Below are 23,077 nucleotides of genomic sequence, written 5' to 3' on the forward strand. Positions count from 1 at the left end.
ATTACTGCAACACCTTACTGCGTCCGTATCACTGCCTGTGGGTATGGGAATCGGTCTTGTTGTGAGTGCAATATTGAACGAAGCCTTGTTTCAAACGGGTGTTACTAACGTGGCTAGCGTTGCTGACAGAAAATAAACTAAAACATGAAATAAAGTGACAATTTTAGAAGTTCAAATGGCTGAGTTTTGATAAGCGCCTGGTACTCGGCCAGTACTACCATAGCAACAGCTTTCCGGGTGGCGTCCATGTTTTTTCTCCGACTCGGACGCACAAAACATACCAGAACGCTTGAAGTGTGGAAATGGTGTCATATCCGAGGGCCGAGTCGGTTCGTTGACAATATAGAACGCACCATCATCACTTCCTGTGTTTAGTAGCAACCCTGGTTAGTTTCCATGACAATTAATCAACTTCACCTGTCCTGTGTTAGGACAGGTATCTTGTGTATTTAAACTCTGGTGTTTTCCCATGTTCTTGGTCTGGTTTTGTTCTTTCTGTTCTGTTTTTGCCTGCCTTTCCCAGTGTCTTGATTTACTCTGTTTGGCCTTTGCTTGGATTACTTGTGTTATTTTATTAATAAACCACTAATACTGCACTTTTTTTATTTTTATCTTTGGAGCACCCAGTGTTACACCTACATAGGTTTGTAACAAACTTGCATATCGCCAGGATATGGTCTTCATTGGCTGCCTGAGAAAATTATGTGAACAACAGCTTTGCCCCTTAAACACTGCAATTATAACTGAGGCCTGGAAGAGTTTTGTTCGTGTTGTCGACATGTCGAGAGGACACCATTTTCTGCTGCGAAAACAAATCCACAATGCATGCATTTAAAAAAGATGAGGCTGGAATTGATACGGTAAAACCGATGCTATTGTTACTGTTCGTTTGACTGTGTATCAAGTGCTGAGGAAGATCCGGAGCTGAAATTAATTTATGGTAATGAGCATTTCATTTCCGACACGCACTGGAAGCGGTAGGCCAATCACAACAGACAATCAAGAGCAGAGGCTTGTGGACAGGAAGGGTTTAGAGACTAAATACTTGATCGAACTGTTCCAGACATTATGATAAATTAAGTGATGCTGCAATGTATATTATGAGAAAATTTAAGTGACCTTGGATGCATGTAAGCCTATTGTAGGGGGGAAATAAACAGGGCACTTTAAGATATTTTAACATCGTGACATTATTGTTGTGGGAAGAAAATGCAAAAACATAATGATTGTAATTGTAAAATATTTATACATAATTTATAGTATTAGTTATACCGTTTTTTAATACTGTCATGTTTAAGAATATTCTTAAAAATAATGTCAAAATGCAGGAAAAAAATAGGCTTAATTTTCTCTTTCTTTTTTCCTTTTCATTTTGGGGTGAAATGTTTTTCACCCACAAACAAAGGGAGATGAAAACTACACATATCCATAATTTTCCTGTTTTGACTGCTTTGAAATAAGCGTTTAATAAGAAGGGGGAATGCGTGAAAATACTGCAATTACCACTTCTCGGTACGTTTCCCTCCAGGGGCGAATGACCTCTCCCTCTCTCAGCACACTTTCTGTAAGCAATCTCTCTCCTCTCAAGAGCATTGCGGTAAGCTATAAATACATCTGACACTGCAGCATACTATATTCACCTTTATGAAACAATGTGGCAAACCCGGGGAATTCTCCATCTTCTGCCCTGCAGCATACATCAGACTACATAAATGGATATTTGTTTTCAAATGTTCAAAGTGTAACATATAACGACTGGCTTTACCCTGCAGTGTGCGCTGTGAGTTTTGGAAATGTACTGTTGTTTAGAGTGCCCTCAGTCTTTGTTTCCAAAGCACATGAGCATCCAGCATAACATGGGACAGGTATGGTGAGCGTATCAATAAAACTCTAATCTGAAGGATTATACAATTATTATTACTGTATCATTTTTATATAAATTCATTGCAATACAAAAATGAAGTACAACAGATGCAACTGTTTTGAGTGTGAACTGCATTCTCATAGGAAAAAAAGTGCCCAAAAAGCGATATTACCTGGCTTACAACTTCTCCAAAAAAGTTGGACAATAAAATCATAATTTAATACCATTGTAAAACGACTGAAAAGACCTGTTCACACAAAGAAGGATAACTATAAAGATAACTATAACAAAATGACTCTATTAGCATCCACACCTGTTTATTCTAAGCAAACACTGCAGTTTTGTTATCTGGATTCTGATTGGCTGTCAATGTTTTTATCATTCATCAGCAAAACAAATGTTCAAAAAAAGGGCTTTCAACAAAATCGTTTCTCTGTGCCGTTATAGTTGTGGTGTGGACTATTCTTTTAAATTTAGAACGATTTTTAGATCTATAACTAGATCTTTATAGTTATACTTGGTGTGAACGGGCCTTAATCCAAATCCTTTTGTTGCTTTTGGACTCTTTTGAAACCTTTATTTTAAGAGTGAATAGACGGGCTTTTTATTATTATTAAGAAATGTAACAAATTCTTGGCATTTATGTTGGCATATTAGTTGTTTGTTGAGAACTTCTCACCTCATGAGACAGGTAGAAAGCTGCAATTCCCAGGGGCCAGAAACAGCAGAGCATGGAGAAAACACTGAGGCCCAGGTGGTCCCTCGGAGGCATCAGGAGGAAATTGTCTTCACTCTCTGAGTCACTTGAGTACTCACTCTGCAGAAAACACACAAAACACTGAATGAATCAGATTACAGAGAGGCTTTTCATCAAACTCTCTCCATTTCACATCTTTGTCCTTTTCAGGGAAAAATAAGACCAAAAAGTGGAGTAATAATGCTAACAAGGCTATAGGAGGTCTAAGATGGCAAGGGCCCAATAACAATATAGTAACACATTTTGCATGTGGAGGACTTTTATAGCATAAGGTTAAAATCGACCCTACTACTTGGTTAAAGGAGAACTCCGGCGCAAAATGAACCTTTGGTCTAATAAAACATTGGTACCTAGTCAACCGTTCTCTGAGATTTGTTTTCATGATAATCGAATGTAAAGAGCTTTATCTCTAAAAACTGTTTAGCGTATAATGCTAGTAATGGGGGCATATAATAAGTAAAAATAAATCGCTAGTTTATACCACTAACAAGGCTCAAAATAGCCCCACACTAACACAGTAACATAATGAGGGTCCCTACATGCAAAACGAAGCATTGAGAACTTTGTAAGTGTACAGACCGTTTAATAAGAAGATAAAGATAAAGACAGTCCACTTCGTGTATACAGACAGGAGCCATCTTTGGAAAACAGTCTCGACTAGTCAAACCACGAACGACGTGCTAAGTGAGCTGAACTGTATGAATGGCGTTCGTGGTTTGACTAGTCAAGATTGTTTTCCAAAGATGGCTCCTGTCTGTATTCACGAAGTGGACTGTCTTTATCTTTATCTTCTTATTAAACGGTCTGTACACTTACAAAGTTCTCAATGCTTCGTTATGCATGTAGGGACCTTCATTATGTTACTGTGTTCGTGTGGGGCTATTTTGAGCCTTGTTAGTGGTATAAACTAGCGATTTCTTTTTACTTATTATATGCCCCCATTACTAGCGTTATACGCTAAACAGTTTTTAGAGATAAAACTCTTTACATTCGATTATCATGAAAACAAATCTCAGAGAACGGTTGACTAGGTACCAATGTTTTATTAGACCAAAGGTTCATTTTGCGCCAGAGTTCTTCTTTAATGTACCTGCTCTTTTTGTACACTGTTCAACGGTACATTATCCCAAATAAAAAGTGGCTTATTTTTCAAATACTTCGTCTCAATAAAACAGAGGTTCAGTGAACGGATTCATGAAAAACTTGCTTCTTCTAATTTTGTATTTTCAAAAACATTTCTAAAGAATTGTTCTAAAGATAGGCTAAAAGTTGAATTTGAATTTCTGAAAAGAATTAGGCCTGGGTATTGTAACAAATTTCACGATTTGATTTCGGTTCACAAGCTTGTGATTCAATTAAAGCTGCAGTCCGCAGTTTTTCCTCTTTGTCGCCATCTCTGTTCGAAATCTGCAATTGAAGTTATTCGCGGAATTATCAACTTTACGTGAGTTGTGCTTCGACACGGCACAGCGCGGATGAACACAGTGTTTGAGGAGAGTGTGTGTCTGTCAGTCACCGCGCCGGTGTGGATACTGGCATTCAGAATCACAGATTATTCTTTTTGGAAGTATGACCAACATAAGAATTTTCACCGGAAAATGTCATCTGAACTAGGAAGAAACATCCACTTTTGTTCTGGTTCTGACATTGCAGTAAAACGCGCTGATTAAATCTAACAATCGCTAATCATATCACGTAAAAATTAAAACCGTGCAAATTATACTTTGTTCTCAAATTGTTAATGTTAACAACATCAGCAATGCGTGACTACATGTAATGCCCTTCCGATATGTATCCTTGTTTTCGCATGGGTCCGGTTGCAGTCTCTTTTTTTCACTCCGAAGTCCAAACGAAGTCTTTTGCATTTTACAGCGGGTGAATCTCTAGTTGTCACTGGTGATTGTCGTTTGAACCTTTCTGGATCCGCCATCAAATTGATAAGTTTAATTATATCAAGTGCTGTGAGAAAAGGCTATAAATCTCCACCTCCAACATCCTCACACACAACATAGCCGACTAGCCGAGACTCCTTCTTTATGTGTACAGATGTGTGTGTACAGATGTGTGTGTGCAGATGTGTGTGTACAGATGTGACGTAATGACGCAAAGACATGCTCGAATCTCCCGCGGAAATCCACCAGTACCACTGGAATTAAAAACATTATTACAAGCTTAGCGCTTTGAATCGAGCTAAGGCAAGCAGATAGTTTTGAACACTGGCTGGTAATGTATTTTTTCAAAAATGTATTTTGGATCATTTTTAACCCAAAAAAAGCTACGGACTGCAGCTTTAAAGGGATACTCCACTTTTTTTGGAAATTGGCTCATTTTACAACTCCCCCAGAGTTAAACTGTTCAGTTTTACCGTTTTTGAATCCATTCAGCCGATCTCCGGTTCTGGCGGTACCACTTTTAGCATAGCTTAGCATACATCATTGAAGTGGACAAGACCATTAGCATTTCTAAAGAAAAATGACCAAAGAGTTTCGATATTTTTCCTATTTAAAACTTGACTCTTCTGTAGTTACATCGTGCACTAAGACCGACGGAAAATGTAAAGTTGCGATTTTCTAGGCTGATATGGCTAGGAACTATACTCTCATTCCTGCGTAATAATTAAGAAACTTTACTGCCGTACCATGAGTGCAGCAGGCGTAATGATATGACGCAGCGCCTGAAAATAGTCTACCTTCCGTCAACACAACGGAACTATTTCAGGCGCTGCGTCATATCATTACGCCTGCTGCACTCATGGTACGGCAGTAAAGTTTCTTGATTTTCCGTCGGTCTTAGTGCACGATGTAACTACAGAAGAGTCAAGTTTTAAATAGGAAAAATATCGAAACTCTTTGGTCATTTTTTTTTTAGAAATGCTAATGGTCTTGTCCACTTCAATGATGTATGCTAAGCTATGCTAAAAGTGGTACCGCCAGAACCGGAGATCGGCTGAATGGATTCAAAAACGGTAAAACTCAACAGTTTAACTCTGGGGGAGTTGTAAAATGAGCCTATTTCCCAAAAAAGTGGAGTATCCCTTTAAATTCTGATCTCGATTCAATTTTATTCAATATCGATTTGGATATATACAGTAGGCTACATTTAAAATGTTCTCAAAAAAAGGATCACATACTGGACACAGCAACGCTAAGGCCTCGTCTCATGGCAGGGCTTGCAAATTCACCACTTGATCCCTAAAAGGGGAAGTGGGAACTTTGGGCACGTAGGGTGAGGGTCCAACCTGCTAGCACATCTAATCTTCGAGTTCACACTGAAAGATTTCAGGCCCAATTTTCGCTTGCTGACAGGTTTTGCGAGTTAGCCGACAAATGCCCGAAATCACAGGCAAATCGGTACTTGTTCATGTTCAGTGACAATCACGCAGTGTGAATTTGCAGAAGACGCGATCTGAGTGAATCGCTGACGAGTATCTGCTAAATATCTGGACCTGTCGGCGATTCAAAATCCTGCTGTGTGAATGTGTTCTGACTGAAAACTACACCGGCGATGACCTACAGCCAATGAGAGAGCAAGAAACAGGGCAGCGGGATGTTCGGGGAGGAGATATAGACCAGAATATCTGTATTTTAATAGATATATTTACAATTATATCAAACAGAAACAAAGCACAAACATTTGCTTGACCAGCAACAACAGCACACTTTACAAAATTATTTATTTACCCCCAACTCTCTTTGCAAAACACACAATGCTTGCTCCCCTCGTCTCCACAATTTCCTCCTGCATAATCTTTTTTTTTTTTTTCCTTTTCACTGCAAATCAGGGCAGGTGAACGTAAACCGCATGGCGGTTTATGTACGTAACCGTCGTCGTGTTGACCATCCAATCAACAGCAGAAACCTCAGCAGGGACAGCAACACTTCCAGCAACTCGAGGCAATTGATATGCCAGCGCATTTGAGGTTCTGTCAATACTCGAAAAAAACATTGAATCTAAGAGCTCACTTAACATGCCCTCCGCGCCGCTGAGCGTTTAGAAAACAATTAAGAAAGCATCTGATCATTGCGATGTGGATATGTTTGCACAAGCTCTGCAATTCAGCACTCAAGTCACGTCACGTTTATTTATATAGTGCTTTATACAATAGATTGCTTTAAAGAAAGCAACTTTACAGTATTAAATATAAAGTGAACTATGCACTATCTGTAATGTAAAACTTAAAAAAAACCATAAAAACTATATATATACCTAAATAATCCTGCAAATGCAGATTCCATTGTTTGGATTAAATAATAGGGTTTTTTTTTTGCTCAGGTCTTATGCATATGGTGGTGTGTACTTTATGAGTTTTTTTAATTAGATCTACTTCCTAAAAAAAAATAATAATAATTGTCTTTCTTACAGAATTGCAAAATATCTCAATATATATCGTGTCATAATCCCTGTATCGCGATACGTATCGTATCACCAGATTCTTTGTGATACACAGCTCTAATAGAAACTCAAGGCCACAACACTGGATGACATGTTCTTGAGTATGTATTAATCACAGCTTGAATGTGTCAATGGTGTGTAGATGGATGTTTCCTTTTTCACCTTATACTACACACAAGGGCATAAACAGCTTGCACAACCTGGTTCTCTTGTGACCAATTTGCACCAAAATGCCCTCTGCATGTTAACAGATATACGGGGCAGTGAACTGCCCTCACACAGTCTCAAGGAAGATGGGTGAAGACTACATCAGCCAAACTATACTCGCATTGGATTTACATGAATTCTACTCTGCTGCTAGTTTACTCCTTAATTCTTAAACCATTTTGTCTCCTAATCCCGAAATGTGACATTATTAGATGCTACACTGACCTAAGATATTTTACAGAAAAAACGAATGCCTAAATAATGCTCATACTGCAGATCTTCATAGTCTTAAAGAAGAAGGTCTAGCTTGATTATCTCATTTTTAACATTTGGAAAGCTGAGATTTTTTTTAATATTGGCAAAAAAAGACCAAACAAAATTATGCAGGCTTAGAAAAAAATAAAAAAATTAATGTCGACACACCAAGGCTCCAAAATATGCACCTGGTGTATTCATTCGTTCTTTGCAGAGTCTTGTATGTTCTGAGCCCTTGTATCCTGGTTTCCCGCATTTGATCGTCTGCCTGTTGTCCTGGATTTCCCTGTTTGCCTTTGTTTTCTGTCCTGGTGTTTATTGTCTGGATTATCTGCACTGTATCTGACCAATTTGCCTGTTTTACGGATTACGATTCTGGATTGTCCCAATAAAAGCTGCGTTTGGATCCTCAACCTGTCTGTCAGAGCAGTTCGTTTCAGATTACAGTACTGTGTATGATCTGATGTTTGCCCAAGAGGCCTAGCTGATTTAATGAGAGTTAATCGTTGCATGACAACTTTTAAAGCTGTCAATCGGCCAAATGTTTTTTCTTCGCACATAAGCCAAGCAAAATGAAATGACTCTATTACAGTAATGGGGGGGAAGCCAATAAAATAATACGCTATTTCCAATTAATTTGGGTGTGAAATGGGACCTTTTTTGTGAGATTCTGATACATAAAGCATGTTCCTTAATCATCAGAAGTGTATTTATACCATAATATCCATTTATTCATATAGGGACAATTCATGCTCTATAATAGTATTAGCCAAAAGCTAAATTTCAACTGTAGATCCTAATATGAGGCAGAGTGTTGAAATTAAATGACAAATGGAATTTAATATTCATTTGATTGCATCACCTGGGTACACCATATTTCTAATTATGCAAAGAACAGTTGCCAAGCTCCAGTCCAGCCTCATCGACAAACTTCAGTACACATCTTGCAAGATCTCATTTGCTCAAATTGGCTTTAGCTGTGAAGTGGCAAGTTGCTCCCTAACCTGGCACATCTTCATCCAAACAGCGTGTCATATGAAGCAACCCGTGCGAGGACGAAATGGTGCAACAGATTAAGAAGTGTGTCTGCATGATAGGAATGTCAAGTGTTCCATTAATTTGATTCCAATTTGAATTTCAAAAAGGCCAGAGCATATTCTAAAGGCTGTGATTATGAAAGGCGTGATAGAGTTATCTCTGCAGGTAAGAAAGCAGCAGACATAAATTCCTTCTCCTCAAAATGCACTCGTGAAAGCAATAAGGGAAAGTGTTACATGAGTCATCGTAGTGGCTGTGCAAGCTGTCCTGTGCTGTATGATGTGATGTTTCTTTCAGGACAATGCAATCAGATTTTCATTTCCCACATTTCATAGACTGATTAATCTCTCCATAAATTAGATTTTTGATTAGCCGATTATGGAATGCCCAAAAGAGATAGAGTGTCTTTAACCTTCAAACAGCTCTTTTTCATACAATGACTGTTCAGATTTTAATTAAAATTAAAATTCTGGCAGATGCAGATCATTATTTTCATGTTATGATCAATGAATGGCCTTTTTTAAAGGTGACCTATGCCCTTTTACAAAATGTACTTGATTTCGTTTTTGGGGTTTACTAGAATAAGTTTTCATGCTTGAATGTACAAAAAAACACATATTTTACATTATTGCAGCACCTCTCTTCTCAGCCTGTCAGTATCGCTCTGTTTAGTTCCCGTCTCCATGAAGCCCCTCCTTCCGATAAAACGCAATGTGCTCTAATTGGTGGGTTGTGTTGTGAAAATGTGCACCTTACTTAGTGTGTGTGATATATCATCTATAATAATTGTTGTTTTATCGATGTGCAATCTGACATTATCGAGTATGTCCCTCACTTTGCAAAAAAGAAACAAAACACGCCTTGAGAGTCCACGCATAAACTGCGTGAAAAGACGCTTTAGGTCAGCATGCTCTCATTGTGTGATTTACTCTATTAAAATGCTGTAAAAATGCCCCTGCATGAGCATTTGTCTTTTAGGTTATATTTATATCATATGATAGTCAATCAATGAACACAAAGAGTGCCGTTTTCCAAATATCAACACGTTTGCAAATGTGATTTACCGCAGTTTAATAAACGAGAAGTAAATATTAAGTGACTTATTTTAGACACAATATTGCCTGTTTTTGCTCCATTTTGCAGACGGAAATAGTTCTAAACAAATCCACAGCAGAACTGTTTTGTGTCTTTGAGCAACACAGCAGTGTTTCGTTACTGAATGAATCAGTCCTTTTGAACTGGTTGAATGAATGATTCAATGACTCACTCATTAAGAAAGTCAAATGCTTTGTTCCTGAAATGATCAGTCGTTTGAACAAATCTGTTCCCACTCATTAACAGTGACGTGCCGCCACCTACAGGTGGTTTAAGCTTCATATTTAAAGTATCTTTAATTATTCCATATATCAATATTCAATGTTTGATTTTTAAAACATTAAAAACATTTATGCATTTGTAGTTTTAATGCATTTATGTCGCCTCTGAGCTGCATTAAACAGTCTAAATGCATCTAAATGCCACTTCAGATGCAGCTTGAGTTTCCTCTGCACTGCAAAGATGGATTTTGTTAATTCTGATTTCATTTGACTGGTACAGTAACATATATAGTGTCTTGTTGAATCTATTGATGAAATGTAAGAATTTGACATCATAAATTATTCATTTCATTAGGTAAGGAAAAATTGCCCATATAAAGGTAAAAATGCTGATAAAAGATAGAAATCAATTTAAACTTATTGGAAAATGTAATTTCTGTCACTGCTGAGAACTAACCTCTGCACAGAATATGAAAAATATCAAAAACTTTAGGAGTCAGCAGTCCACAGCAGTTCTTGAGGTACCAGCACAATCACACACTCAGCAAAATATCATCTAATCATAGTTATCGACAAAACCCCAGAAAAAAATTGATACATAATTTTTTTTGTCAATATCGCACACACCTACTCTACCCGCCCCTCTTTGTCATATTACTTGGGCAAGAATTATTTAAATGAGGAATATTGTGACCGTGACGTGTTCGTTTCTGAAAGAAAACCTGGAAAAAAATCAGTGCTCACTGATATAGCAAATAACTCCCTTTGGAGTGACTTTGTGCTTTGTAACTTTGCACACACTTTTCATGCTCGAACAGCAACATTACATTCCAAAATAAATAACACACAGCATTTTCATTTTTAATACGTCGATTGCATGATAGGCTTTTTTGGAGGTCACGTAATTCACGACAAAGTGAACTTGATGAGACACAGTCCACAACACATCTGCATGTTTGGCTGTGCTCTGCAGTGGCCACTCGTGCATGGCTCTGTGAAGCTGCGCATCGGCCTCAGAACAGGTGGTGTGAACAGGCGGGCAGCAGCAGGTACTGGCTGTCCAGACCAGCTCTCTTACGCTCTCTACACCCTTCTGATCAGCCACTCTCTCTCTCAGTCATCTGGCAAGAGCTCCAGACACATGCTCTTGCAAAGATCAGCAGCACCATATCACAGGATGGTGTTAAATAAGGGCCAAAGACAGAGCTCACACCTTCCTTATAGCATTTGACAAAAGTATGGTTCCCAAGGGTATGGATTAGAAACAAAATATTTGTGTGATGCGGAAATTATTTGAACGGACTAAAAAAAAACGTTTAGCAAAAAGTTGGTTTTGTTCCAAAATCAAAAATATTGTAAATCCTGGTTTGTGTGTAAGGGTGCGCATGCAAAAAAGGGATGTTTACAATTATGTAATCACAGCACTTCTGGTAATGCGATTTGTCTGAAAGAAATTTTTCAAATTATTATTATTTCCTGCATTATAAGAAGTGTTGGGGAAAGTTACTTTTAATAGTAATATATGACCATATTGCTTTAGTTACTCCTTAAAAATGTAACTAATTGCATTAGTTCTCACCTGGGCTGGGCTTGCTTGTTTGTTTGTTTTATACAAAAAAAGAAGTTTTGTAATATATATAGTAAAATATTACAATAGTAATAGTAATAATTGTAATAGTATTTTTTATTATAGATATTTATCGATATATATAATTAGTAGGGGTGTAACGGTTCTCAAAAATCACGGTTCGGTACGTACCTCGGTTTTAAAGTTACGGTTCGGTACGTTTTCGATACAGCGAAAAGTAAGAAATGCCAGAGAAATTTCCTATTTGTTAAAAGAAAAAATATTTTTTAAATAAGTGTGAGTTTTCCTACATCTTGAAACTTTCAGGTTTATAAATGGGTGTCATCTTTGAAGGATGAACAAATAATGTTTGGTCATCACATTAAAAATAACATTTAAATATATGAAGAGTTCAGATGCAAAAGCCATTTGAAATTTTCTTCTAGAATGATCATTTTTATCAAGCTTGTATATTTAAGTTCAGTAATTTCACTTAAATGGCAATGAAGATTACCTATTAATTGTCATTTGAGTGAAATTACTGAACTTCAATATACAAGCTTAATAGAAATGATCATTCTAGAAGAAAATTTCAAATGGCACTTAGAGGCTTTTGCATCTGAACTCTTCACATATTTATTTATATAATATTTGAGTTTTGAAGTGCTGGAAAAAGATGTGTGAAGTACTTGAAAGCATTTCACTATTCCAGCCAAACTGGTTACATTTAGTGTTACTATATTAAATCCATGGTGAATGTTGCTGGTCTGTGGACGTAAAGTACTACTAGATCATTCACGGCACAATATTTCTCCTGGTGTCAGCGCTGTTTGATCTAATAGAGATCTACGGTTAACCCTCTGGGGACCAGAGTGTTTTTGGGGCCCTTGGGATGTTTTGACATGCACTGACATTTGTGCTTTTTTCAGTTATTTATAAACATGTTAATGGCAAAGGTGTAAATTCACTCTATATAGCACAAACTTGGCATCCATGATATCTGAGCAACATGTATGTACATGTTTGTATTTTTAATAGAATAATGTTTATGCGTGGTTATTGAAAAAAATAAAAATAAAAGTTGCTGAAATAAGACCACAAAACACATATTGATTATTTCTTCACAAGACTTTTGAAAATTGTATCACATAGCCTAGAATATTTGCTCCAAAACTATGTGAGAATCATCCTGACTACTCATTCAGATAAGTCAATAAAGTCTTTTACATTTTTAATGACGTGTTTTGTTTGAGAAAGCTTTATGCAGGAGGCTTGATCTCTCATTAATATGTGTGGAATTTCACACCTGAGAAAGACAAAGACCCTCCCATAATGGCCCTATTAGGTGCTATCAGGCCATATCATTACAGGAGCCTTGCACAAAGAATGAGGAGATTTAAAAAAGAATGGCTTTTAGATTGTTTGGATTTATATAAGGAAAATACAGGGTGCATACGTCTGGACACTTCTATCACACACCCTTCACCATATAGACATTATTTCAGTTCAAAGTTAGAGTTGGAAACATCTTGAAAAGAAAATTGTCTTTCTCCATAAATGTCTTAGTTTGATCATACATATTTCAAAGTTGAGGATTCATTATTTTGATATAGCTTGAACAAACACTATAACATCTTAGTTGATTAGTTTATTGACAAAACATAGGCCTACTATATATTTAACATATGAGCAGAAACTCCTAAAAAAGCTTATTTGATGTCTATTTTAGAGTAAAAACTTTATCCAAAACGAGAAATGTTGTCTGTTATTTAGTCTGTAACAGTGCGTATCTGTGCGTTCATTCATTCATTCATTCATTCATTCACACACACACACACACACACGATTCACATTTAACAGTATGCTATTTTTCCGTTTACAGACACTACGTTATTCTATATCGCGATTAGAACAAAGCACTTGCATAAAACACTTACTTCTCAGCTGAATCTGTTCATCCTCGCAGTGAAAATAAATCCAGTGGTAAGTGTCCCAGGATTGTTCCTCATATAGCCGCGCAAGACGACAGTAGATTAATCTGACTAAAAAATAATGTGTGTTTTCAGAGTTTATGGGCGTTAACGCGTCTCAATGTTTTGCTTCACATATTTGCGTTTGAATAGCGCGTGCTCTCCGTGGGCGTGTCACATTACCAGGGATAATCAGCTGAGAGAACGATAATGAGACGGGCTGACACGTCTCTCTTTTTATATAGATGACATAAACGGAGAATAATAATTTTAGTTTTGAATCAGATCATTTAAAAGTACAAACTCAAATGATTTAAAAGATATATTGCTTATGGCTGGGTGAATAGTTTTAGCTGAGTTGTGTTGAAGATTAGAGACGTGCTCCAGAAAAAAAGTTCACGGTGACCGAGAGGCAGAACGCACACCCTGTTTATTTTCTTTATTTTACAAAAGCACAATATTTTATTTCGATTGTATGTGGGCACATAAAAAAAGTAGACATTTAACAGATTATTTTCTCATATTTCTTAACTCTATATGAACAGAAATGATGGTAGTACTTTAAGTCTATTTTTCTGCTATGTGAAAAAAAACGAGCAAAACGCGCCCGCGCGTTTCTGGTCCCCAGAGGGTTAATAACGGAGAAATGTGAATGCTTCTCACTAGATCTCACAGCGATGTTATTACTTCAGTGGCGAATTCAAATGTTTTCTTCACTGGATCTTAGCGCTGTGTTGTAACAGTGTCGCTTGATCGAGATCGGCTCGCGCTGCACAGATGTTGCTGGTCCGAACTGATAAACGATCCGTGAAGCACATAATGAGTAGCGCAGTTTCGTTCCGCTTTCATTACGCTTGCCATTTGATGTTGCGCAACGTTGTGGTGGTCGCGCCAGCGCGAATTTTGTTGGCAGGAAAAATGGTCCAAGGAATCGTTCGGTTTGTATGCGTACCGAACCGGAAGCCTCGAACCGAAACGGTTCAATACGAATACATGTACCGGTACACCCCTAATAATCACAGATGTTTTGGCCAAATTGTGCAGACAAACAAGCAAAGCAAACATAGAGTTTTTATTTTTAATCGCATTTTAACTCGCAATCACAATTTCATAAAAATGATCATCTTCCTAATAAAGAGTTTTTAAATGCAAGTTCTGATACTGTGCGGGAGTTTCTCGTTTGCAGATTGTCGACCGATCTTTTTTGGTCGTTTTTCCTACGCACCTATTATCTGCAGGTGTGCAATGGTTTTTTATTGATAAAAATGATCATAAAATCATAAAAATCATTATCATAAAAATCCAATTAGACATTTTCCCCCAAATCGTGCAGCCCTATACCATTGACTTTCATTGTAAGAAGAAAGGAAGTCAGGTTTGGAATGACATGAGAGTGAGTTAGTAACCAGGTGAACTATATTTAAAAGTGTAATAGTATGCGATCTCTCACCTCGAGTTCTTGAAATTCATCATCGTCGTCATCTACATCATAGGACAGTGTCTGAATCTTGGCGTCTTCCATAGAGAGATCCAGAAGCCTGCTGTCAGAGAACAAAATCCCGTCTTTAGTGACAGCTGTGGCAGACGAGGCAGGGGTCATGTCCTCAATGAAGGTGGTCTCACAGCAGTCCCCTCCCTCTCCCCATGCTCTCAACACGCTCTCGGGATAGAGAATGAGGTTGGGCCTGTAGTAAGGGTCTATAGCCTGGGGAAGGGTGCTGGGGTTGAGCAACTGTGGGGGTCCTCTACCATCCGGTGTCCCATTTTTGTCCTTGGACACCACGTGGCCCTGGTACTGTGGAGCAGAATAGACCGACACCAGTCCTTCCTTAGTCTCCACCGTTAAGTTGTGGGTATTGATCAAACCATTACGTTTGCAACATTCATGTCCCAAGTCAGCGCTCCCTGCTAATGGGTTCTTCCCTTGAGTAAGATGGTCTTTCTCATCTGCCACTCCTGTTTCTAGTCGTGTTCGGAGCCCTTTCTCCATGCTGGTCTGTTGGTGTGGAGGAAGGCTTGCCTCATGAATGGCTTTGTGGAGGCATGAGGTTCAAGAGTCACTCCCCTTCTTCCTGCAAGAATACACATCACCGACGGTTATAAAAACTGTGATGGAAGAATTTGAGGTCACACAAACCATGTATCTCACAAAACCTGTCAAGAGCATGTCTGGATCATATTTCACCCCAGAATCAAGAGAAAGAAAATTGTAATTATATTTTGCTCAAAGAAAATTAAAGGAGAACTCCGGCGCAAAATGAACCTTTGGTCTAATAAAACATTGGTACCTAGTCAACCGTTCTCTGAGATTTGTTTTCATGATAATTGAATGTAAAGAGTTTTATCTCTAAAAACTGTTTAGCGTATAACGCTAGTAATGGGGGCATTTAATAAGTAAAAAGAAATCGACAGGAGCCATCTTTGGAAAACAGTCTCGACTAATCAAACCACGAACGACGTGCTAAGTGAGCTGAACTGTATGAATGGCGTTCGTGGTTTGATTAGTCGAGACTGTTTTCCAAAGATGGCTCCTGTCTGTATACACGAAGTGGACTGTCTTTATCTTTATCTTCTTATTAAACGGTCTGTACACTTACAAAGTTCTCAATGCTTCGTTTTGCATGTAGAGACCCTCATTATGTTACTGTGTTCGTGTGGGGCTATTTTGAGCCTTGTTAGTGGTATAAAATAGTGATTTCTTTTTACTTATTATATGCCCCCATTACTAGCGTTATACGCTAAACAGTTTTTAGAGATAAAACTCTTTACATTCGATTATCATGAAAACAAATCTCAGAGAACGGTTGACTAGGTACCAATGTTTTATTAGACCAAAGGTTCATTTTGCGCCGGAGTTCTCCTTTAAGTCTATTTCTATCATGACAACTCACTGAAGATGTTTAGCATGGTAATGGATATGACAATGTTAATGTATTTGGTCTATAAAAACACAGATACGCTGCTGTGAGCATGTAAAACATAATGCTGCTGCACAAATAGCTTATAAAATAACCCCTGGCAGATATATACAGGTGGAGCTGGGGAAGGTGGAGGGTTTCAGAGGAAACTGCTATAGTAAACGATAGCCAGCTATTTGAATGTTGAGCGGCAGGCTTATCGGCTGCAGATGCAAAAGGAACCAATCAGCTTGTGCCATGTAGTAAACGAAGTAAATGTCATCCGGTTGCGTTAAGGACCCATCAGCCTGCGCCATCTAGAGTTTCATGCCAGAACTTGGTATTTATACAGGGCAATTAGTTTAGCCATTTTTTTTAATGTACCTCCCCAACTTTCATAATTACATTTTAAATTCTGTACCATAAAAAAATATTTCTAACGACTGCCATATGTTTAAAAAAAATAATATGAATAATTCATAAATTTAAAAAAGTACAACAAAAATCTAATGGAATCCACGCTGACTATTAATAACTGGCATTACAAAAAGTATACAGCATATAAAAACACACATGTCTATAATGATAATCTGGGTAAAAATGTGCTTAACTATTATAAAAAAAGTTTAATGAGATTAATTTTTTTTTGAAAGGTCCTAAAATCAGGCTTAATTTTATTTATGCAATTTGAATCTGACAAAAAAAATATTCAAGTTAATAGAAAAACTGTACTCTGAATTGAAATTGAATTTAATATTTGTATAGTGAATATTTAAGACCAAGATAAATGTAATATTTTTAGAATTTTTTTCAGACAAATATAGACCATGCATAGACAAATTTCTGATGTTCTCAGACTGTCAGAGATTAGTATAGTCTTCATACCAACTTAGTTTGTTTTTTCCTCTGAAGTCTAAAAGACCATTGTATTGTTGTTTCTCAATCATGTGACTGTTGGTTGCTCTAATAAAATGCATGTCTAGGCCATCAATTTGCAGAGCTCTGCACAACCGTGTTATCTAAAACCCTACAGCCAGGTTGCCGAATACACAAACTTTCTTTTCTGCTAAGTTCAGCAGTGTGCCGAATAACAGCGGTGTCCGTTGCTGGGGGCACTAATGGGTGTGCAGCATCTTAATCTGATTTCGAGTCTACTGCCATGAGCACAGAAAAATCCATCACACCATCAGCAGTGTCCTGTAAACATTTAGATGCTTCGTTCCTACACTTTGCAGTGGTACTTTAAAGTGTAGGAACTCTAATACCTGATCTCAGCACTTTGGCCCTCAGATTTTACACTGTTTTAGATACGCTAAACAGCACTGGATACCCTCCAAGGAAACATACATCAGTTTAACAGGGCTAGTGTGAAAACATCAATACCACATTAAAGACTCCAGGAAACATTAAACACTAGCGATAGACCGATATTTCGGCAAGGCCATGTAATCGTACAATATTTAGCGGTTTCAGACAGAAGGGTTTATATCCCCAAATTCTACTGACAGCTTTGTCAATTGATAATAAACATTTCTTGTTTGTGTTTTAGTGAGGTTTGAGTAAATGTTGCGTAAGATAAGCTTTCTTTTCAGTTCAGCAAGTTTGTGTACGACTCATTCGCTGATACTTAATTGTCTTTTGTATATTATATCAGCCTAAATGTTTTCTAGGGTTGTAAATCGATTCCAAAAACAATTGTTTGCTGATTGAGTTGTTGGGTAACTAACATATTGCTCCAATCTTTAAAAAAAATATAGAACTGAAAACAACAGTCGGTTACACGTTTGATATACCGTCTGAAAAGAAAAAACGAGAAATGGAAAGACAACTCGTTTCGTTTCGTTTTTTTGTTTGTTTGTTTATTGTTTCGTTTAGTTTAACAAACAGAACATGAGATTTTGCCTCGATTTCTCATTTTTTGTTTGTGGTTTACAAATCGGTTCATGGCTTCGATATTTCATTCACACATGTGGGTGGCGCTGAAACGCCCCTTTCATCTGATTGGTCAAATGCTCTGTCTTCAGTACAGCCTTAAACAGTTAGTTCACCAAAAAAATGCCACCCTCATGTTGTTCCAAAACCGTAAGACTTTCAATGATCTTCAGAACACAAATGAAAATCATTTTGATTAAATCTGACAGCTTTCTGTCCCTCCATTGACAGTCTTCGCAACTACCGCTTTCAAGCCCCAGAAAGGTAGTAAAGACATCATTAAAGTAATCCATGTGACTCCAGTGGTTTAACCTTAGTTTTAAAGCGACGTGAGTGCTTTGTTGGTGCAAAAAAACAACACCAAAAAGTAACACAATTTACTACTTTATTTACAAAAAATTAATAAAATATGCGTGTTGTGTTGACGAGAGAGCAGATATTGTTGCACGTTGGAGATTAATATTTTGTAAATTATTGGGGGGGGGTTTTCGCCCAAACAAAGCACTCCAACTTCATAAAATTGAGGATATATGGATTACACTGGAGTCATATGGATTACTTTAATGATGTCTTTACTAACTTTCTGAGGCTTGAAAGTGGTAGCTGTCAATGGTCAGAAAAAGGGTCAGAAAACTCTGAGATTTCATCAACAAGATCTTGACTTGTGTTTCGAAGATGAACAAATGTCTTACGGGTTTGGAACGACATGAGGGTGACAGTAAATAATGACAGAATTTTTTTTTTTTTAGGTGAACTATCCCTTTAATACTGTCAGGCACATAATTAGTGCTGCTGCCTCTAATGTACCGAAACAAAAAAAGCTTAAATATTAAAGAGCAACGTACGATTTTTGTACATTAAAGGCGATGCTTCGCATTAGCACTAATTAATGTGCCCAGCAATATATTCCTGCTTCAAATGTCATGTGTAGTTAACAGTAAGTGGTGGTTATTATAATCAGTTAAACTGGCGCTGTTGTACGGAATAACAGCACAGGGCCGTGATTATTCAGTACATCACTCTCATTGCTTGTGTGGTGTGCTTGATTATTATTATTATTAGCATGAAAAGTATGCCCTACTCGTTGAAATAACATTTTTAAATCCATTTTTCTATAATGTACGGTAACACTTTGTTCTCTACGTAATTCACTTAGTGTGTGTCAAAATTAACACGCGTGCAATTAACTTTTTCAATTTAACGTGTTAAATATACAGTATTTAAAGCAATTAACGCAGCATCTGTTTTTTTCCCTGTCATCTTTTTGCTAATGTTACAATATAAGATCACACTCTTATTCATGCATTCTTATTAAGCGTGACACAAAAGAAAACGGCATGCAGTGCGGTACTGGCGCGCATCTGTGAATCTCCTGTCTGTGTGACACACACACATGACTCGTGCGCACAGAAAGCCGCTTCAGACAGCGCTTGAATGGACAAAAACACACAAAATTATGCCAAAACGCCCGTTTTGTAGAGTATACTCGAATGCAGAGTCTCAGATGAGTTAAATTACGTCTTAAATTAACGTAGAGTTGTGAAAATGGGATGCGTGTCAGATTCGTGTCATGTGCGGCACGGCAGGTCTGAAAGTGACAGCAGCTTAATAAACTTGCTGCTGTTTGTCATTAAGGATCATAAAAAATAAAAAAAAAGAGAAAATCACTCACAACTCTTGACTGAATAACATTTGTAGCTTTAATAAGGATGAATCTATATTTAATTCATAATTTATGCAATGAAGACTGTGAAGTGTTTGAAAACTTAATTCAATTACTGTATATAGCCTACCTGTTAGACCTACCTGACCGACCTTGAAGCTGTTTACATGGTTACATGGGTTAGAAGTTACATGGGTTAGAAACAACAAAAACAATTTATTTTTTTTGTGCATTTTGACAGGGCAAGTGAAAATCTTAACTGGTCTGACTGGGCCAATAGAAGAAAAATTGAGCCCTGATATATTGAAGGTCACAGATAAATGTGACATTTATAATGGGTTTATGTAAAGATTTTTTTAAGTTTAATTAAATTAAAAGTTGTTGTATTCAAGTCTAATAAATGTTAAAATTGATAGCTTTTAATTATACTGTAATGATGAATGGCTATAATGGCTAAAATTGAGGGGGGGGGGGGGGGGGGGGAATTAATTCCATAGAGACTGAAGCGATATTGGTATCGGTGACATGGGCTTCTTTCATAAAAAGATGCCTTTAAACAAATATTTAAAATATAGGATACTGTCTTTATGTTGTTTCTACATTATTTGGAGATTAAATGTGAAATTATGAAAACTTTGATGTTAGGTGCGAATAATCGCGATTAATTACAGAAAAATGTGTGATTACTTATTTTTTTTAATCGATTGACAGCACTAGATTCACTAGGCTATAGGTTTTCAGTAATACAGTTTGTTTGGGATTTGAACTCTTATTCTTTCTAAAACACTTACAGTAATTCAATTTTATTTCATAACATACAAAATCATGTTATAAGACCAAAACATGAATCCTAAGCAAATATGCATGGAAAGGGTCTGAACATTCCAAGCAAACAAAAACAGCTCTGCGTCCGGGATCCGTTCACGAATCCGACTGAGACACAAAACAATGATTAGATGACTTGTAAATATGTCATATAACCAACATAACTGACCACATAAATGCAAGTTTAATTATTTAATGATCCTCCACTATCTCTCATTATGATTATTGACTAGCAGATGAAAATATGTCTCTGCTACAGTCATTAATCAATCAACCTGCGCATCAAGTGATCTCTGGGTAAAATGCACAAACAACAGACTTGAGAAAGGTTTCTGTTGCCAGGCTTCAGAAAGCCTGTGATTCACTGATGTCATCTTGGTGCAATCATTCATTTGCTGTACAAGTTCGTGATCTGACTGGTAACTTACCTTCCAAGGTGAGCTGGTGTAGCAGTCAGTAAATGTTCATCTGAACGACGGATAATTTCTGGTCTCGTGTCATATATCCTTTCACAATGTTATTTTTTGGAGCAGAGTGATAAATAAAAGTCCAACGTGTCCAGTTGTGTCCCCGCTTCGAGAAGTCATCTATCAAGATTGTGAGGAGGATGGAGAAATCACCAGTAAAAACCTTTCATGCGGACTCGATGTCGATTATACTGCATCTTGCCAGCCGTTTTAATACGACTGCGGTAAGACTACTTAAAAAGCGAAACGACACGTTGAGACTGTTGATTTTCCAGCACTCTATGCACTTGCTTTCTCCTCCTCATCTGCAGTCTTTATATGGATGAGCTCGAGTTCCCCTGGGTCCTAAAGATCGCACTGACAGGAGTCAGTGCAGAGACACCATTTGTTTTCATCATATATAGCCTATTTATTTGTTTAATTCAAGTTTTAACTGATTTTAACATATATATTATATGGTTTATTATATTATGAACATAGTGACAGCTATAGTGTGTTGTTATGGCCAGCAGTTGAGTGACTATATTCACAATGCAGCAAAAAACTTTTGGGAACACTTTATTTCACAGTGTCCTTGTTACATTTCTTACATGTACTTACCACAGTAATAACAGTAAATTATGCATAATTACATGCAACTAACCCTAAACCAAACCTTAATCCTAGCCTATCCCAATAGTAAGTGCATGTAGTTAATTATTATTACTCAGTATATAAATGTATAACACTGTAACAATGACACCTTAAAATAAAGCCAATTTATTAAAGTCCCCCTGAAATCAAAATGGAATTTGTTTGGCTTTTAGTATGAATATGTTCGTCTTATGTTTATCTATAAGCTTAGTGAGCTCCAAAACAATGACAAAATTTACATTTAGAAAAAAATAAGCATTCAAAACTTCTGCCAATATGGAGCAACGGTGTTGATGACATCACTCTGCACCTCAGCTTCTTATCATATTTTCTGTCCAATCAAATGCTCTCTAGAATCTGAAGTCCCTCCCTCTACATTATAAATAGACGCTGAAGCTGCGGCTAAAATCTGTCATTTTTGTCGCACATTTACTATTTTCTGCATGGTGAATGGCACTAGGGGATAGGGAACGATTCGGACAGTGTAAATTTTCCATTGGGGCGAATGAAGTGTGGTGTCATGTGAACCGCCGCAGCGCCACACAGTCTGCTCCGGTCCAGAGACCAGATACACGGATCATATGATCGAGTCGGCGCAGAGCCGTAGACCACAAAACGTATCGGACCCATTTAAATTCTTCCCAGGATGCTATATTTTAAAGCAATATGAAGGAGAATAGGAAGAAACTGCTCTGGCCGAGCTGTGAAATGAAACGCTATTGGCTATTTTTTTTAAAAAAGGGAGGAGCTGTTCCATATGTCCTGTCTTCCTGTTTCAGTGGAAATTACGGCTGCATCCGAAAACTTATAAATGCTGCCTTTGGACGACTCCATGTTAGCTTAAGCCTCCTGTCTCCTGAGAGACCTTTTTGAAGGCAGCATAGATGTATCCTTCACTGCCTATTATATCCCACAATCCTGTGCTTTCCATTCGGTGACAGATGAGCTAGAAATAGAAAGATGGCGTCTAAAAGTTGCGGTTGCTGGTCAGTTTGGGTGTAAATGTACGTTTTTGACCAACGTTTTCCACTTCTATAATGTCATTTCCAGCGATAAATGACTACTAGTAAATATTTGCTTAGTTTTCACCAAAGCTCACTCTATTTTGCTGTATATCATTAACCTTCAGTGGGCCTTCAGCATAAATGGTGAACAACAGGTGTTGCCCTCCATAGCTGTTATTATTAAGGATGGGCATATCAATACTGCAGTATCGATGTATCGAGGCTCACAAGTTAGTTACTTAAAGGTATCAATACTTTAAAAAAATATATTGATATTAAAATGATATTAT

General features: G+C 37.4%; 1 protein-coding gene across 1 annotated transcript in view; it reads right to left on the bottom strand.

Moving 5' to 3' along the window:
- LOC130084627 (synapse differentiation-inducing gene protein 1) overlaps positions 1 to 21,458 on the bottom strand; it is a 46,718-nt gene extending 25,260 nt beyond the window's left edge. Inside the window, exons 1-3 of the mRNA XM_056249993.1 lie at positions 21,112 to 21,458; positions 14,817 to 15,438; positions 2,544 to 2,681 (exon numbers count right to left, since the gene is read on the bottom strand). Coding sequence (XP_056105968.1) covers positions 2,544 to 2,681; positions 14,817 to 15,356 — 678 coding nt within the window. The 5' untranslated portion in view covers positions 15,357 to 15,438; positions 21,112 to 21,458. The remainder of the gene's footprint in view (positions 1 to 2,543; positions 2,682 to 14,816; positions 15,439 to 21,111) is intronic.
- Between the last annotated feature and the right edge of the window lie 1,619 nt (positions 21,459 to 23,077).

This window comes from Rhinichthys klamathensis, unplaced genomic scaffold, assembly GCF_029890125.1.
Source record: "Rhinichthys klamathensis goyatoka isolate OS25496 unplaced genomic scaffold, OSU_Roscu_1.1 h1tg000003l_1, whole genome shotgun sequence".
NCBI classification, from domain to species: Eukaryota; Metazoa; Chordata; class Actinopteri; order Cypriniformes; family Leuciscidae; genus Rhinichthys; species Rhinichthys klamathensis.